The sequence below is a fragment of the Cydia fagiglandana genome, chromosome 2 (genome assembly GCF_963556715.1).
Source record: "Cydia fagiglandana chromosome 2, ilCydFagi1.1, whole genome shotgun sequence".
Classification (NCBI taxonomy): Eukaryota; Metazoa; Arthropoda; class Insecta; order Lepidoptera; family Tortricidae; genus Cydia; species Cydia fagiglandana.
The window spans coordinates 5,757,481-5,777,338 of record NC_085933.1 but is presented as its reverse complement, the minus strand read 5'-3'; the positions used below and the strand labels follow the sequence as shown (position 1 = coordinate 5,777,338).

At 36.4% G+C, this 19,858-nt stretch overlaps 1 protein-coding gene across 4 annotated transcripts; it reads left to right on the top strand.

Annotated features, from left to right (window-relative positions):
- Positions 1-1,275: 1,275 nt before the first annotated feature.
- On the top strand, positions 1,276-19,255 carry LOC134674601 (tetraspanin-5). 4 transcript variants are annotated; one of them, XM_063532722.1, is made up of 9 exons: positions 1,276-1,547; positions 2,944-3,064; positions 4,512-4,585; positions 5,155-5,229; positions 7,900-7,998; positions 14,600-14,779; positions 15,736-15,849; positions 16,480-16,596; positions 17,674-19,255. In XM_063532722.1, exons 1-9 carry the CDS (start codon positions 1,458-1,460, stop codon positions 17,740-17,742), a joined length of 939 nt encoding a protein of 312 aa, XP_063388792.1. In that variant the 5' UTR covers positions 1,276-1,457; the 3' UTR covers positions 17,743-19,255. The 4 variants fall into 4 exon arrangements, 2 of the variants coding, with proteins under 2 accessions (XP_063388792.1, XP_063388801.1); XR_010099637.1 differs by lacking the exon at positions 15,736-15,849 and having other exon boundaries at positions 14,600-15,099; positions 17,674-17,833; XR_010099638.1 differs by lacking the exon at positions 16,480-16,596 and having other exon boundaries at positions 14,600-15,099; positions 17,674-17,823.
- The last annotated feature ends 603 nt before the right edge of the window (positions 19,256-19,858 follow it).

Here is a 19,858-nt window from a genome sequence, read left to right as displayed (position 1 = left end):
TTTTAAATTTTCTATGGCGTATTCTATTTAAGGTAGGTATACTATGGTAAGTAATAATAATCCCATCAAAAGCATAAATGTGAAATGAGAGCCAAGTTCAATATTAAGAATATGCGTCGTTGTCGACTTCGCCGGAAAAAGAATTCGCTAGGGATATAATTAAAGTTCAAGATTTGACTTGGCCAGTTTTCACCTACACGCTATATTATATTTGTCTATTTTACATTTCAAAAATTTAGTGTGATACTTGTGATAGTATACAAACTAGCCAACACAAATCTTGAAAAATCACTATTTCTTTATCTTAGTTTTGTGATCAAACAATTTCCCAGCTGGATGACAAATTTCAACTTGCTAGGTCAACTGGAAGAGGGTTTTAGGTTTTTGATGTTAGGTAAGTCAGTATTACATGAGGCAATTTTATTAGTCTGAGAAAAATATCGGTTTTTAGATGTACATATGTACCTATCTCAATAACCGGTTGAGCTACACTAATGAAATTTTGGGTTCCAATTAGCCTTAAAGGGTCTTAATAAATGAACCAAATTTCATGTGTTTATATTAAATAGATTTTGAGTTCCGTAGAAGTCAAAAGTGGCTCAGAATGGTTCGTGAAATATAACACCGGGCCGCTGCGCCGTGTCGCCAGTTCTCTTCTTTTGAACTTGGCTTGATACGCTACCGCGTGTCTGCCAAGTTCTATTTCACTTGGGATGTAATTAAAGTTTAGGATTTAGATTTAGAAAAAGAAGGTTACGATTTAGACTAGGCTAGTTTTTTTTACAGGTTGTTGAAGATGAGATGAGAAGAGATAGGTTTTTGAAAATTTGAATTTCGCGCCTTTTTTCGCTGACAAGTTGAGTGTGTTTGAGTATTTTTCAGAAACCCATTTACTTAATTTCATATTGTACTAAGTAAAGGCTTCACAAGTCTACATAATAATAGTACTAAAAATATTTAGTAATGAATTACCTAGAAAAAAGTTATTAAAATAAATTCAGGTTAATTTTGGTTTCGCGCCATACGAGCCCCATTCAATTGGTCGATCAAATCAAATGCCACAATGTATCAAAATCGTATGCGATTTGTTTTAAGGTCAGTGGAGCCCTTTAACGCCGAAGTATGTTATTCTGTGGCCGAAGCATGGCCGAAGCGCTTCCGAGCGTTCCGAGCACGTCATTTCTTTCTCTTTTTAGCATCTCTGTTGCACCTTAGTTAATGCTATATTGCTATCCTGCTGTCATTGAGACGTGCTCCTCCCCCACCCGTTGTGATTTGTTTCGTTGTTCGTTTCGTTGTCGTGTGTAGAGTAGAATGCGCTTGGTTGCGCTCGATAATTTAGTTGTCTTCAGATATTTAGTTTTCTATCTAAATGTAGGTCGATTTAAGTTATTTCTTTGTGAAAATTAATTAAGTAATTTTATTTAAGTGACATGAATTAATTTAGTTCCATCAAAATGCCTGGAATAAGAAAATATCGACGAGATACTAGCGAAGTCAGCTGTTGTTTGAAATATGTTATTTTTGGTGTGAATGTGTTGTTTTGGGTGAGTATTCTTCATTATAATTAATTAAAGAGACTTAAGCCAAATTGAAATGGTATGAATAATTGATAAGTACCCGATTATACCTAGTAAAAGTACCGTAGTTACAGTGTTCTTCTGTGTTAGTGTAAACGCCTTACAAACAAGTGCAGTTCAAGGCTAGAATAAACAAAAAAGAAACGAGTTAGCCATTCTTACGTATTTGGAACAGCTGAATTTCCATATTTATGACGATATTAGCCAGCCAATGTGTCAGTATTTTCATTTGTTTAGGTGAATTAAATTGAGGCCACCTCAATTTGTTGTAACAGTACTTGACATTACACATCCTCTTTACGATCGCGAATTTAAATATGAGAGTAGGGTTCTTAAAACTGATTTTTAACTAATAATTTTATTGTCTAGAAGAATCTGAATAAATATGAAAACACTCCTTTAAAGTCTGTTTCAGCTAAATCAATTGAAAACAATAGGTATGAACCTGCCGTGATGTCAGTAATGTGTTGTGCTAATGAAACAAGATTGATGCAGATTGTATGGTGAACTTGGCAATGACTAAGTGGGTTATTCCACTAGAAATCTTATATTGAATTACAATACTTGTATATCATCACTTTTACATTAGGCAAAATTTCAACTGACTCTTCTAACACAGTTCATGAGATACAGCCTGGTGACAGATAGATGGACAGACAGACAGACAGTGGAGTCTTAATAATAGGGTCCCTCCTTTACCCGTTGGGTATGGAACCCTAAATATAACTATAATTTGAAAGCTGCATAGTTTTCTGACTGTATGTTTCTCAGAGATTTCAATTAAATTAGGTGCTCAGGCAAAGTTAAGGTACTTAATAAAATATTTTAAATCTATATTTAATGTAGGTACACATAGTTTTACTGCAAGAGAGATTTGATCCCATACTATGTTGAAAACTTTCCATAGGTACCAACAATTTTAAAACAAGAATCCACCCCACTAAAGTTTTAGAGATGTAATAATGGTAGAACTATATTGGGTAGACATAGTAACTAAGCTAAAGAAGGCCTGACAGGGATCTGCACTGGCGCCCATTATTAGGATGGTGGAAAATCATGCAGATCGGGGAGCCCTAAGTGCATGAAATAAATAAAAATACATGAATTAAGCCATAAAATTAGCTTAATTTTATTATGACTCACAACAGTTTAAGTTTCAAGAAGAAAGAAGGTATGTTTATGACACATTTTTATTTGGCTGGTAGTTGACCACAAGGTGTAGTAAGTCTCCATCTTCACCAGGCCCGGATTTAGAGACCTAGCCCTAGACACTTTTCTACCTCTTAGACTCATTTCTACCTAGGCCCACAAGGCCTAGCTAGAAATGAGGCCCTGATCTTCACTTTTTATATTTTCTTTGCAGTTCTTGGGCCTTATAGTTCTGGCTGTGGGTGTGTGGGCATGGACGGAAAAGGACACATTCAACAACCTATCTCAGCTGACCAACATAGCACTGGATCCAGCTTTCATATTGATGTGTGCTGGTAAGTGGGTTAACATATAGGTACATGTAACTAGGGAATGCTCACGGTACTGAGTTTGTATGGCGAGAACCGGGAATTCCCTGTTCCGGTACTGTATTTGTATAGAAAACCAGTACCGGGAGCACATGTTTTTTTTTTTTTTTTTTATTATGAATGGGCTTACTCATGGCCACAGACTAGCCGAGGCGTAGACGTGGCCTACGATGGAGCGAGCTCGCCCAGAAGGTGCCTGTTCACTCTTGATTTGAAGGTTGCCGGGTTATAAGAACACGGAAATATAGACGCCGGCAAGGAATTCCATTCCTTGGCAGTGCGCATAAGGAAAGTAGAAGCAAAGCGCTCACAACAACAACAACATGTAACATGTTGTTGTGATTGTAAATTCCGATATGTCATCTGTCAAATTTTCAGGAAAGATAACATTATGTAGTGTTTTCAGGGTTTCATTTAAGTTTCCTAAAATCAAGCACATGTCCGAATTTACAAGTGCAGTCACAATTTTAGTATGTATTTTGTTTTCATTTTATCATTCTGTATCTTTGTATCATATTTTTGTATGAATGCCACAAAATGTCAATATGTTAAAAGTTACAATTAATCAGGTTATCTAATGACTGTCATACACCTACATAATGGAGTTGTTTGTTTTTTTTATCTATCAAAAGCTTGGAGGATATAACCAACGGAGACGCCATGTCTAAAATTTTCGGTACAAAATAGTCTGCCGTTTTTTGCGGGGGAGGGGCACATCAAATGTATAGGTACGTCATGTCAGATAAACGTCAGTCCATACATATGGTTGACATGAGGTTGACCATTGGCCGCCTATTTTCGACAGAGGGGAACGCCTGTTAATGGCGGCTCCAAAAGAGTATTGTTGTCATAATATTTGTTCTTAGATTGTAGTGAGGTACAGTTCTTTAACTCTTTGGTATTGTTGAATATATTGGGCCATAGGCTACATACTTATATAGACTATATTAAAAAAAACCGGGCAAGTGCGAGTCGGACTCGCGCGCGAAGGGTTCCGTACCATAATGCAAAAAACGGCAAAAAAAAACGGTCACCCATCCAAGTACTGACCCCGGCCGACGTTGCTTAACTTTGGTCAAAAATCACGTTTGTTGTATGGGAGCCCCACTTAAAAAATCTTTATTTTATTCTTTTTTTAGTATTTGTTGTTATAGCGGCAACAGAAATACATCATCTGAGAAAATTTCAACTGTCTAGCTATCACGGTTCGTGCCTGGTGACAGACGGACGGACGGACGGACGGACGGACAGCGAAGTCTTAGTAATAGGGTCCCGTTTTACCCTTTGGGTACGGAACCCTAACTAGCATTACGAGTACCTAGTTTGCGTCTGGAACTGCGCACTTTCAGAAGTGGACAATAAACTAAACACAAATTATTTCATCTAACCATATTTTTTATACTCCTCGTTTCAGGGGCTATCACATTCATAATCGGCTTCACGGGCTGCGTCGGAGCATTGCGTGAGAACACCTGCCTACTGGCCTGCGTGAGTAATTAACACTAACACCAATTTAAACAATCACACTATAATGGATAGTCAACTGATCAATAGTAAACCTTATTGCAATGGATTAAGGTTTCCCAATGGCCACTTACATAAGTATATTGATAGTACGTACAGTTACCATCAGATATATATTATTAGGGCGATTAAGGTGCTCCAAAATATCTGAATAATGCACTTTAACGTCTTGATAATAGAGGCTTTATTATCTAGACGTTCAGATATTTGTGAACACCTTGGCTGCTCCGATATATGAGATGGCAATTGTACGGTCATTGTCAAAGATACGATGTATTTTTTACCTTATTCCAATGTAGTAAGGTCCTAATTTTGAAAGAAATCGTTAAAGTGTAGTATATTTGCTTTATTGTTTATAGCCTTAATGAGCTGTATAAAGTCTTTGCTCTAATATTTTACAGTACAATAAAATAAACCAGTAGGTATTAGATAAAAAACTGCGCAGTACCTAAATTTATTTGCTTTGGCTGTTATGTTAATTATGTATAATGTTTAGCCTTGGTTAATAAATACGTTAATTATGTTTGTTTCAGTATGCGGTGTTTTTGGCGCTATTGTTGCTGTCTGAGATGACGACAGGAATACTGTTCTTTGTGTTCAAAGATTGGGTAAAATCATTATTATTATTTTTTATTATTGGGAGCCTATAATGTCCCACTGCTGGGCAAAGCCCTCCCCCCACTTTTGTTTCTCATAATTAGTCATTTTTGGCTTGTGACCGATTCGTTCAGCAACTTTCACTGAACGAATCGGTCAATTATTTTACGGTTGACCTGTCGTTACGACAGTCATAAATTCATAATCAATAATAGGCTCTTAAGGCCCAGCCATACAAATGAAAAATACAAAATTTTCCACAGAAAGGGTCTAGCCGTGTTTGTATGGGGCATCGGCCCCAGAAGCCAAATTGATTGCCGTTTTGCCAATTTATTAGGCCAGATGTAAGATGCTATTTCACCAAAAAAATAACCCTAAAATGCTGCAGGTTTTTGAGAAAATTAAAAAAAAAGAAAATTGGTTTTCATTTTTTTTTATCTAAACTACCGAACCGATTTTTTTGTAACTTATACACATTATGTAAGTAATCTAGATGAATTATTTAAAAAAAAATGGAGTTCCAAATATCCTTATAATTAGTAAAATTTTCACTTTTAATTTTTCAAAAATTTTTTTTTTATATTTCCGAAATAGGGACACCCACCAATTTTGGGTATTTTATGTATAAATTAATGTTCTATAACATATATTTTTTTCAAAAATATTCATTTGGCTCAACAGGGTAAAAATACCGTATGTATGTATGTAATGTATGAACAGACACAACCGGGAGAACTCCCGGTCCCATATCAACCACCGCGCCGCTCTGTCCGAATTTGAATTTCGAACGTAACAAATTGCTAAAATGGACTATATTATTATTGGCTGCATGCGGCTTGGTTGTCGTCGCGTCACGAAATTAAAAAACCGGCCAAGTGCGATTAGGACTCGCGTTTCTAGGGCTCCGTACATAAGTCCGACTCACGCTTGACTGCACTTTTCTAATAGGTTTTCCTGTCATCTATAGGTAAAGAACTATTTTGAGTATTAATATTAATTTAAATATTAATTCATGATTTTTTGAGTATTTATTTCAAAATTTTAGACCCAGTAGTTTCGGAGATAATGGTAATTTTTTGGCTATTTTCTTAAATAACTTCGAACCTATGTATTTTAAAATTATATAAAAATATGTCCATCTTTGGGTCACGAATTTACATATGTGTACCAAATTTCGACTTAATTGCTCCAGTAGTTTCCGAGAAAATAGGCTGTGACAGACGGACAGACAGACAGACGCACGAGTGATCCTATAAGGGCTTACGTTTTCCTCTAAGGACAGCGGGCTATTTTCTATATAATCAATCGCATATTCTCGAAGCCGTTTGCAGATATTGCTAAGAACGTATAGTTAGACCGTAAAAAGTCTGCAGCGATGTTGATAGCCCACGCAGTGCAAGTGTCATTTTAAACGTCAAACTTCTATGAAATTATGACGTATACTTAACACTTACACTGCGTGGGCTATCAAATCCGCTGCAGACTTTGTTTGGTGCGACTTTAGTAATGTAACGATCTTGGAGATTTTGAAAATATTTTGTGTATAATCTCCTTTTTTTCCATTGCAAGATCAATATCAACGCAGCTCATATTAAAACGGAACCTTTTAATGAGCCGCGTTTCCCGCCTTTTTATTTTTAGTTTCGTGACGCGACGATAGCCAAGCCGCATACAGCCAATAATAATATAGTCCATTTTAGCAATTTGTTACGTTCGAAATTCAAATTCGTACAGAGCGGCGCGGTGGTTAATATGGGACCGGGAGTTCTTCCGGTTGTGTCTGTTCATACATTACATACATACATACGGTATTTTTACCCTGTTGAGCCAAATGAATATTTTTGAAAAAAATATATGTTATAGAACATTAATTTATACATAAAATACCCAAAATTGGTGGGTGTCCCTATTTCGGAAATATAAAAAAAAAATTTTTGAAAAATTAAAAGTGAAAATTTTACTAATTATAAGGATATTTGGAACTCCATTTTTTTTAAAATAATTCATCTAGATTACTTACATAATGTGTATAAGTTACAAAAAAATCGGTTCGGTAGTTTAGATAAAAAAAATGAAAACCAATTTTCTTTTTTTTTAATTTTCTCAAAAACCTGCTGCATTTTAGGGTTATTTTTTTGGTGAAATAGCATCTTACATCTGACCTAATAAATTGGCAAACCGGCAATCAATTTGGCTTCTGGGGCCGATGCCCCATACAAACACGGCTAGACCCTTTGAAACTATAGTGTAAGAAATAGAGTTGATTTTTCGTTGTTGGAAAATTTAATGAAACAAAGCAAAAGCGACTCTGTTCAAATTGAATAGGATTTAAATTTCATCCAACTGAAGAGGTGCTAGGCCTTAGGGCCTTAGGAGGATAGGTTGGTGAGTGGGCGAAGATTGTTTTGGCAACTCCCATGGGACGTTGCTATCTTTTTTACTGATTCCTATTTAACCTTTTGACCGCCAAAGATGTTTCCCTTCAGAATATTCTTGATTATTAACACTTTCGGTGCCGGGCGCCCCGATTCCAGTACAAAATGAACATACATACCTACGTGTTCTTGGCAGTGAATTTGTTAAGCGGGTTAACGGGTTTACCTGTTGCAAATTGCAAAAAAGATAGGTACTGTCCTCGGTAATCCAATTAGTTAATGTAACAATTATAATGCTATTTACAGATAAAACAGCAGGCGACGACTGGTTTCCAGACCTTCATCACGCATTACAGGGAAGACCCAGACCAGCAGAACCTGATTGACTGGATACAAGAAGAATGGGTAAACAAATGCAATAATTGCTATTAACCAGTGTTGACGAACGTTAATTGCAATTAACCATTAACTATTCTAAATTAAACCGTAAACGTTAATGGCCAATAATGGTTAATTGCATTAACGTTTCGGTCAACACTGCAATGCTGCTATGTTAGCTTGTTTCTTTGTGGCTCTTATTATAATCCAATAACAGTTAAAAATAATTAAATATACTTCGATGTAGAAGAAAAATATAGGATTGTAAAATTCAAAATCAAAATGCATAATTATTTTTCATCGTATTTTCACTGAAACTTACGAACGTGTCTTGCTATTTCAGTCATTCTCGGTACAAAAAGTAGTGACATTGACTGAACTAGCATGACCAATACGAAGGTTTCCGAGAAAATACGATGGAAAACAATTATGCACTACATCTGCACGTCAATTATAAAAAAATTGTAAATTGTTTTAGACATGTGTCATTTGATAGGGTAAAATGTTATAAAACCTTATGGCTCCTCTACACGATGGCCCAGCGCCGGCCACTCTAAGGGACGCAGCCATGCGGTAGAATGAGATAGCAATATAACTTGCTCCCTTTAACGCAGCGGTCGGCAACCTTTTAGCACCCAAGGGCCACATAACAGTTAACGAATTGGACGCGGGCCGCGCTTTGTTAGTATTTATGACTTTATCAGACACTAGCTGTTGCCCGCGACTTCGTCCGCGTGGAAGCTTATCTTCAACATTTTACATCTTTAGTACCGATATTTTTCATATCCAAGCAATGTTGAAATTAAGTACTTTTCTTTTTTAGCAAGTTGTATGAAGTTTTAAGTCAAGTGGATTTTGATGTTGATTGCTGAAATTACTTTTCTTGTATTCTCATAATAGGTACCTATGCCCTTATACAAAGATTCAAGTTCCGCATTCCGCACTCACAAAATATCTGATCTCCATACAAACTTTCAACCCCTTTCTCACCACCTGGGGGGATGATTTTCAAAAATGCTTGAATTAGTTTTCATATTTTTTAATTTATTACCTTTTTTTCCAAAAAGTTAAAGTTCCTAGCTTAAAATTAAATTTACACCCCAAGACGAATTTTCATCCCCTTTTTAGCCCCCTTAGGGATTGAATTTCCAAAAACGTTGCAATTACTTTTTTTTGTAATCGGCTATTATGTCTTTCTAAGAAGTTTCAAAGCATTTGTAATGGATTCAAATAATATACCCAAATACAAAGATTCAAATCCCGCGCTCGAAAAAATGCATGATATCCATACAAATTTTCAACCCCGTTTTCACCACCATAGGGATGAATATTCAAAAACGCTGAAATTAGTTTTCTTGTATTTAAATATAATACCTTTTTACAAAGTTTCAAGTTCCTAGCTTCAAATAAAATTTCCAACTGAAGACGAACTTTCATCCCCTTTTTAACCCCCTTAGGGGTTTAATTTCCAAGAACGTTGCAACTACTTTTTTTTTGTAATCGGCTATTATGCCTTTCTAAGAATTTTCAAAGCATTTGTAATGGATTTAAACTTTGAAACCCATTTTAACCCTGTTAGGGGATGAATTTTACAAAACGCTGAAATTACTTTTATTGTCATCAAATAGTATTCCCAAATACAAAGATTCAAGTCCCGCGCTCGAAAAAATGTTTGATATCCATACAACGTTTAAACCCCTTTTTCACCACCTTAGGGGATGAATTTTCAAAAACGCTGAAATGAGTTTTCTTGTATTTTAATTTAAAACGTTCTTACAAAGTTTCAAGTTCCTTGCTTAAAATAAAATTTGCACCCGCAGACGAACTTCCATCCCCTTTTTAACCCCCTTAGGGGTTGAAATTCCAAAAACGTTGCAATCACTTTTTTTTGTAATGGGCTATTATGCCTTTCTACGAAGTTTCAAAGCATTTGTAATGGATTAAAATTTTCAACCCCTTTTTAACCCTGTTAGGGGATGAATTTTACAAAACGCTGAAATTACTTTTCCTGTCTTCTAATAATATCCCTAAATACAAAGATTCAAGTCCCACACTCGAAAAAATGTTTGATATCCATACAAACTTTCAACCCCTTTTTCACCACCTTAGGGGTTGAATTTTCAAAAACGCTGAAATTAGTTTTCTTGTATTTTAATAAAATATCTTTTAACGAAGTTTCAAATTAGTAGCTCAAAAGAAAACTTTAACCCCATACAAACTTTCATCCCCTTTTTAACCCTGTTGGGGGATGAATTTTACAAAACGCTGAAATTACTTTTATTGTCTTCTAATAATATCCCCAAATACAAAGATTCAAGTCCCGCGCTCGAAAAATTTTTTGATATTCATACAAACTTTCAACCCCTTTTTCACCACTTTGGGGGATGAATTTTCTAAAACGCTGAAATTAGTTTTCTTGTATTTGAATTTGATACTTTTTTACAAAGTTTCAAGTTCCTAACTTAAAATAAAATTTGCACCCGAAAACGAACTTTCATCCCCTTTTTAACTCCCTTAGGGGTTGAATTTCCAAAAACGTTGCAATCACTTTTTTTGTAATCGGCTATTATGCCTTTCTACGAAGTTTCAAAGCATTTGTAATGGATTAAAATTTTCAACCCCTTTTTAACCCTGTTAGGGGATGAATTTTACGAAACGCTGAAATTACTTTTCCTGTCTTCTAATAATATCCCTAAATACAAAGATTCAAGTCCACCACTTGAAAATTTTTTTGATATCCATACAAACTTTCAACCCCTTTTTCACCACCTTAGGGGATGAATTTTCAAAAACGCTGAAATTAGTTTTCTTGTATTTTAATAATATATCTTTTTACGAAGTTTCAAATTCCTAGCTTAAAAGAAAACTTTAACCCCATACAAACTTTCATCCCCTTTTTAACCCCCTTAGGGGTTGAATTTCAAAATCGCTTCTTATCTCTTGTACACTTTATAAATGCAATCTGGTGTGCAAATTTCAACTTTCTGGCTTTTGTAGTTTCGGCTCTGCGTTGATGAATCAGTCAGTCAGTCAGTCAGTCAGTCAGTCAGTCAGTCAGTCAGTCAGGACACTTGCATTTATATATATAGATTGTCGTTTGTCAATATTACATACAAAATGTGACGTCCCACGGTCAAAGGTACCTTATGGCGGGTATGGAGTTATGCATACCCCAGTAATCTACAATAAATAAGCTATCGATAACACAAAAGATCAACCTCCTAAGTTGCGTAGTTACAGAGATATGATTTTTTGAAAATAATGTTGTGAAATGAGCAACTTTACGATAGAGAAGTTTTAAGTTTAGCCGCCTAAAAAATTATGTTCCTGAAGTAAGTTACATAGTTGACTACAAATAATAATACCTTATATATCTGAGATTAAAAAAATGTTGCGACTTGTTCTGTAATGCAAATAGAAACCTTTGATATCGACTGATTTATGTGTATACTAACCAGTCTCTTGAAAATAAAGTTTTATTTCATTTTCACGATTGATTGCAATGAGCTCTCAAGATTTAAATTTTATCTATTAGAAAACGACACTGAGAGACAGTTTAAGCAAAAAACAATACCGATTTAGAGGTGAAAATGTATTTTCTGACTTTTTCATATAAAATCAGAAAATTGAATATTTTTACTTTTAATGTAACACACAATCAATTTTTCTGAGCACATATGAAAGAAATTCTGTCATTCAAATAAATAAATCCTAAAACCCCAACTAAATACTATATTTAACCCCTTATGCCACTTTAAACTTACATAACAATAACAGTATTTGCTCCATACATTTACGAAAAGGTACCTTATGGAAATAAATCTAATAATACATCACTACAAAACATCAATCACATTGAAGCTTTTATCTTTTATGAATAGAAAATATTAATTTACATTAAACTGCCACAAATTTAATTGGTTCTTCGTCATAATAATCTTAAAAAAGACCAATAATTTGTATGTAATGAAAAGGTACCTTGTGGTTAAGTTACATATGAGGCATGATGATGATGGAACAGTTAGGATAAACTAATAATATTTTGGGGTAAAGATGTTATAAATCGTTTATTTCTTATCAATAATATATTTTGATTGCCATTGAAGACAAGCGGCATTGAGGTTCAATGACCTTAGATGGGTCAATTTTCAAATAGGCATTTTTTGCTGTCCCACGGCTAAAACTCGAAGTCCATAGGACTAAAAGTCTGGGTATGTATATATTTTCATTCAGTGTATTATAAGCTTTAAAAATCATGCAGAACTGTACCTAAAATATTATTTGTTCCTGACAAAATCGCATTTGAAGTTCCAAAAACGGCGAAATTTGCCGATTTTCGCGTGTCCCAGTGGCGGCATCGCGCAATAAAAAAAATCATAACTTTGGATGTAGGGAACGTACTATAAACAACTTTGTATTTCTATAAAGAGCATTTTCTAGAGAATTGATTTAATCATGTTGATAAATTAATGCGATATTTAATAAAACAAGGGAAGCCTTTTTATCGCTGTCCCGCGCGGCACCTATTTTGTTATGACTTAAATATACCCCCTATAATCTTCATTGTCTATTGAATAACGGTTAGATTAAATTTACAACGCAATAGTGCGGTTAGTTGGGCATCGATTGACATCAAATATAGACCCGGAAACAGTTCAATTTATTTAAAAACAGATAAAAATCTCTTTCGATATATTTTGGTACGACTACAATGACATTTGTATAGACGCTTAATACGTTGGTACATAGTTGGAATAAAAATGTTTATTTTATAATAATACTTGCAAATATAGTGTTAAAATATATAATAAAATAAATAAGTGAATCGGTTGTATTGTGTAGGAAATATCGCTAAAAAATATTATTGGCGACATGTCGCGACATTTGTATGGCGACATTTATACGGCTATTTTGACCGTATAAATGTCGATTGTGGCATACAAATGTCGACATAGTGCCATACAGATGTCGAGAAGGTTTTATACAAATGTCGTCAGGGTCTTATAAATGCAACAAAAATAATAAATAGTGGCATATACATGTTGATACTGCCATGTAATGTCGAAAAAATACCTTAAACATGTCAAAAGCGCTTTACAAATGGCTAAATAGTGTCATACAAATGTCGATTTTTAAACGTCCATATCTAGCTAACTATAAAAAGTACAGAGGTGCCTCCTACAGTATATTTTTTTTTGTTAAAAACCCTTCCTAAAACGATGATTATAAATCAGATTTTTCATAAATAATAAATTGCCATACAAATGTCGAAAAAACACCCTCTTCAAAAATTGACCCAGATATTCCATAAGGTAATGCGTCGGGTATTGGCATTTTTCAGCAAACCAATGGCTGATTTATTGCATGCGACCAAACCAAATGAAGATTATTCTAGTTAAGAAAGACTTGACGAGAGTAACTTTAGTATAATAGCAGGCTACTTGGATTTATAATGTCGGTCGATGTACGGTTATAATATTTGCTAGGCGCCCCAACCAGAACTGAAATTATCAAATTAGTTTTGCAGAATGCTAATACAGTTCTCTACCAAACTTCTTTTCCCGTATTGACTAGTTTTTTTGGAAATTTTCAACCTTTTTTCCATAAGGTACCTTTTTACTAAACTCTGAGACGACGTTACTAGGCTTATAACTAACTTATAACAAAAATAAAAACAGGTAAACAAACGTTACGCATTAAGGTTTGAGATCACACAATAAAAAAAAATTGAGCATTTTTTCACCTCTTTACAAAACATTTCATAACTCCGAAACTAGAAACCCTCATAAGGTACCTTTTCCCGTGGAACGTCACAAATAGCCAGGGAGGCTCGCGGGCCACGAATGAGAGGTTCGCGGGCCGCATGGGGCCCGCGGGCCGCTGGTTGCCGACCGCCGCTCTAACGCATAAATGCGTCCCTTGTAGTGGCCGGCGCTGGGCCATCGTGTAGAGGAGCCATTAAAGATGGTGCATGGTTACGAAGTATGCGCAGTAAATAGATACCAGGTTTTAATTTTTTATCAACCTTGTTTAATAGCTAGTTGAAGTTGAACGTGGGCGTTTCAATGAAAACTGGTTTAGGTATACGGAAAGTGGGTTAGCTTTCGTATGACTGCCATTTTAGATGTGCTTTTGCTTTCTATTGCTATACATATTCGTATTTAACTATGCCACATCAATAACTGACTCACTTTTGTCGACGCATGTTTGTATAGATTTTTCTAACTGGAGAGTACGATTGATGTCATATCCATACAATTTATAACCTAAAATGCCAAATGTCACAAAATTTTGAATTGACATCCATCATCGTACTATCCTTCCAGTTTGAAAAATACTATACAAATTACATAAATGAAGTGTCAATTGCAAACAATTTTGACAGTTTGGGACAGAGTAGTTTATCTCTGCACTAGTTTAAAAAAACGTGACTTGCGTGAAAAAAAAAATCATTTATAGTTTGTAGCTATCTAATAGAGCCCGACGGCTAATCCTTTGTCTTGTTTTTTTTTATACCGCCTTTTTACGTTCAGTGAATATTTTAATTAGTTTGTATAAAATTAATTTATTTTATTGCTTGCTTATAGCACCAACTCAAGTAACATAAACTACTATGGAATCTTTCCAGCTCCAATGCTGCGGAGTAGAAGGCCCGCGCGACTGGGACCGCAACGCATACTTCAACTGCTCGAGCGGAGCCGTTGGCTCCCGAGAGGCCTGCGGAGTCCCCTTCAGCTGCTGTCGCAACAAGCCCCAGGACATCATCCGCAACAAGCAGTGCGGCTACGACGTCCGCAAACCGACCTATGTGAGTACTTGTACCGAGACCACAACGCTACTTCAACAGATCGAGCGGCTCCGTTGGCTCCCGAGAGGCCTGCGAAGTCCCCTTCAGCTGCTGCCGCAACAAGCCGCAAGACATCATCCGCAACAAGCAGTGCGGCTACGACGTCCGCAAACCGACCTATGTGAGTACTTGTACCGAGACCACAACGCTACTTCAACAGATCGAGCGGCGCCGTTGGCTCCCGAGAGGCCTGCGAAGTCCCCTTCAGCTGCTGCCGCAACAAGCCGCAGGACATCATCCGCAACAAGCAGTGCGGCTACGACGTCCGCAAGCCGATCTATGTGAGTACTTGTACCGAGACCACAACGTTAGTGACTTGTACCGAGATCACAACGCTACTTCAACTGTTCGAGCGGCGCAGTTGGCTCCCGTGAAGCCTGCGGAGTCCCCTTAAGCTGCTGCAACAAGCCGCAGGACACCATCCGCAACAAGCAGGGCGGCTACGATGTCCGCAAGACGACCTATGTGAGTACTTGTGTCGAGACCACAACGCTACTTCAACTAATCGAGCGGCGCCGTTGGCTCCCGAGAGGCCTGCGGAGTCCCCTTCAGCTGCTGTCGCAACAAGCAGTGCGGCTACGACGTTCGCAAGCCGACCTGTGTGAGTACTTGTACCGAGACCACAATGCTACTTCAATTGTTTGAGCGCCCCCGTTGGTTCACGTGAGGCCTGCGGAGTCCCCTTCAGCTACCGCAGGACACCATTCGCAACACGCAGTGCAGCTACAACGTCTGCGTGATCCACGAGCGTGGCTGCCTGGCGGTGGGCGAAGACTGACTTCAAGTTTGGCTTGTAGTTCATTGTAGAATAGGTTAACTTATTGATAATTCTCGTTTAAATAACTGAACACCCGTGAAGGGCATCTTATGGCAAGTAAACACACGAGTACATTGAGTTTATGTTATATAAACGGCAGCAAGTGAGCGAGCGCGTGATCCACGAGCGCGGCTGCCTGGCGGCCGGCGAGGACTGGCTGCAGCGCCGCTTCCCCGTGGTGGCGGCCGCCTTCCTAGGGCCCATCGCGCTTAAGGTTCTAACTCTACTGAAGAGACGGGGCTGGTTTTCGTTGACGTTTGGGCTTGGGTTAAGCCCAATTAACTTTATTTTAGAGGGAATGACCCCGTGTGAGACCGCCTAGTCTAAAATTACAATACAGCATAGAAACTGTCAAAGTAATGGCTAAAACTACGTCAACGGAAGCTTGCACGAGGTTCCTTCGAAAAATGTGTTTGATTTGACTTTGCCGTCCAGTAGAATAGATGCAAATAACGCAAAGGAATGAACTGTGCCACTGCCAAAACTTTATTGTTTGAGGCTAGTTTATTTTAATTAAGTCCTTACTTCCTTCTTTTGGGTTCACATGGCATTTACCGCATGGTAGAATATTCATATTCGTACCGTAGATATGTTTAGACGAGGAATGCAAAAATTGTACAATATTTTTTTTCGGTAGTTCAAATATATAAAAGTGGCAATTCTTTGCATTTTTTCGACTGTATAATAACATGATGGATGCTTGTAAACTGATGAATTATTAATTGAAATTCGAAAAAGATGTTAAATTTACAGTCCAAGCAACCATCTTTTCTTTTACGCTCTAATTTAGCGTAGAGAAGTTTGTGTTGGCATTTGTTTTATTTTTTGTTCTCTTTCTTTCTAGAGTTATGATATTGCTAAGATAATACATGAGAAAGGCTGTCTAGAGGCGGCCGAGGAGTGGTTTGACCGTAACTTGCTGGTGGTTGCCACGACCGCTGTTTGTACTACTTTTGCACACGTAAGTTTTTGTTTGTAGGTGCACTTGCACATTTTACTAAATCGCTGGCCCAATATTACAGGGTTCTATGTTTCACTTTTATCAAACTGAAATTTGAACATTGTCATAGTGACATTAATTAAGTCAAATTCAACAATCTTGAAAATGTAACATAGAACCCTGTAATATTGGGCCAGCGAAATGTCTACCACTTAACTTGAGGCGGTTGTTGGAAACTAGGAACACAATTTGGTTAAAAATAAGGATTGGTTGATGCTATAGCTGTGTGCGTCTTAGAATTAAAAAATAAATAAATTAGATTTAGTTCGTATTCGTAACTATGCTACCTTCTACTAGGAAACGCACTGTGCCTGCCTTATCAACCGCCTCAGTTTAATATGTAGTAGATCAAAAGAGCATTGTTTGATTTTTGGCATGAATTTGTAGTAGTTTTGGGAACATTTGTTTGGCTTGCATTTAGTTATTTTTCTTAAGACTGAGTCGACTGTCCGACTGTCCGTGGCGCCCTCATAGGGGAATTTTGTTTTCTAATAATAACCAGTGAAAGTTGTCTGAATGGGGTTGGCCGGTCGAAGCATTTAGCAGATGGCGCCAGCATAGTTTGCCCTGTCAATCCCTAGAAATGTGTCAATTTTTATTTTTGTAATGGAATTTTGAATGCCAGCATCCCGGGCATAAAAATTCCATTAAGCCAAAGCTATGATGGCGCCATCTATGCAAACTTTTGACAATTGCCAACCCCATTGACAGACTAAAAACGTCAAAAGACTTAGTTGCAGGGACTTTTTGGTCAACCAAAAAGGTCCAATACCTATGTAATAAAATGTTATATTAGAAAATATACATAATATTTTTTTACCATTCAGTCATTCGTTCAGTTATAAAAACTATGTAATGGCGGCTTCACTGCATTTCTTGTTCTAAATGCCACGAATGCTATCCACCTGTTCGAACTCAGTCAGTCGGTCGCTAGATGGCGTTGTAATTTAAGCTAATTGCGATACTATGGAAGCATTTCAGTGCCGAACGCACGAAAGAAAAGGATTTACGTACTTTAACCTTTAATTTTCCCAATAGATCCTCGGAATATGTTTCGCCCAAAACCTGCGGGCGGACATATTCGCCCAAAAGGCGAAATGGCACTGACAATCAGCCCCTCCTGCGGCCGTGTGACGCCCCCCGCGTCGCACCCCCGACCCCTACCGCGCGCTGTACGCCCCCGGCGCCACCTGCCACTTGGACAGGTGAGCGGCCCGGGGAGACGACGTCGCCGACGCTTGCTAGTTATGTAAGGTTAGGATAGATGGCGCTGTTGTTAACTTAACTCGGATTTAGAAAGAATATAAGACTTCTTATCGATGTATGAGTCGGCCAATATTGTCAGTAGAAAATGAAGGGAAAATCAAAAACTATAAACGTTATGTTCATTAATACGAATTACATGTACTTAGGTACTTAACTGTTCCTCATCTTTTAAATACACAGCAAATTCAGTTCATAACGTTTAACCCACATAATATTAATGTTTTACAACTGAAGTTTCAGTTAAAAATTAAATAATATGACATTTGTCTATTAAATGGAATCTGATATTCATTACAGAATTTAATTTACTTGACTTTCCATTTCATTCAGGTCTATCAGGATCTGATTAACATGGTCCTACTGACAATATTGCCTGGCCAGAAAAAAATATACGAGTACAATGATATTTTCGTTCTAAATCTGTTGTTAACACCTTGTAGTTACTACCTTACCTACTATCGTATTAACGTAGCTTTTTCCAAACTTTTAATTAATAGCTTTTCAAATCCTTAAATCCTTCACTTTCACCTCTTTCCTGAATGTTCAAGTTATCTTGATGGTGATAAAGTTTATAAATAAAATGTTGATATCGTCATAAGAATTATCCAATGTGTAAATGACCTAAGTCCAAAGTGCAGACAGTTTCCACAAAGATAACTAAACAAATAGACATGCTCAAGCAAAGCCGTGATATGATCACAGTCACAATAGATGGCGCTGACATAAATACCATTGAGGCCTCAAATCTAACCGTCGTATGTGGCATTACTTTATATAAAATCTAAATATGTAGTAGCACGCCGTTGGAAAGCTTGCGTCGAACTTTACAATCTTTACCCAAAAGATCTTAAAAATCCCTTTAATTTAAGGAATAAACTAGATAGGAAATTGTCTGCACTCAAAACATGTGTTCATATTGGCCAACTGTACTGTATTAGCCTTAAAAGAGCTGTGAAAATATAAGTATCGAAATAATTATAGAGTGAAAGTGAAAAATATTCGCCGAAGTTGTGTAGTATACAAATATGTTGCAAAATCAATTATAATACAAGTGAAGTTTTCGTTTATATTGATAGTTTTAGTGGGAATTATATACTACTCTAGAATCTAGATGAGTTCGCATAAAATTGTAATTGCCTTGCAAATGCTTTACAAAGTGCTTTAGGTGACCTGTCGTCGGTGCGAGGGGTTGAGGCCCAGGAGAATAATGGCTGAAAATAGTATTATAAGAGTTAGAGGACTTATCTGTACAATTATAAGATTAACTGACGAATATTAGGATAAGTAATACTCATAGCTTTAAGTTAAGAAACGATTTTTATAAGTATTTAAATTCGTTGTAATTTTATTTCTTTTGTTATATCTCAAAAATAGTATTATATTTAAGACAATATGTTGTGATTCGATCTTGACAAAAATCTCAATTTTTTGCACAAAATGTTTATTATATTATTGTATTGTAGTAGTGTCTAGTGGTAGGATTTCTGTAGTGTTTTTGTTGTATATTTAGACTAGGACTTTAGAATTAGGTTTTTACTTGTATATACATCCATAATAAGCAGTACAGTAGGTACCTGGGCGTTTTTAGAATTAGAGTCCGTCACGTAATGGAATTCCACACACCAAAAAAAAATTTTTTTTGACTAAAAATGGGTTGAATTAAATCTACTATTTATATATTTTATGAAAATGTTACTTTCTTTCTATATAAATTATTTATATTCCTAATAAATCACTTTAAACTGAATGACAGCGAATGTGACGATCCATTACGTTACAAGTTTTAGGCAGGTTTTAAGTGAAGATCTGAGTGTTTTAAGTGAACCAGTTTTTATTTATTGAAATACAAAACAATATTAATTTTCTAAAAACGAATAACAACTGCAATACTAAGTATTACAATAAAGTTATTTAAAGAAGTCTTTCCAATACGTCACATTTTTCGTTTTAATTGTTG

What these genes read in the sequence shown, in the direction of transcription:
- LOC134674601 (XM_063532722.1), top strand. Translation starts at nt 1,458, where the DNA reads ATGCCTGGAATAAGAAAATATCGACGAGATACTAGCGAAGTCAGCTGT. An exon ending in TCTTTGTGTTCAAAGATTGG is followed by an intron (nt 5,230 to 7,899) that starts GTAAAATCATTA and finishes TGCTATTTACAG; the next exon opens with ATAAAACAGCAGGCGACGAC. An exon ending in TAGGGCCCATCGCGCTTAAG is followed by an intron (nt 15,850 to 16,479) that starts GTTCTAACTCTA and finishes CTTTCTTTCTAG; the next exon opens with AGTTATGATATTGCTAAGAT.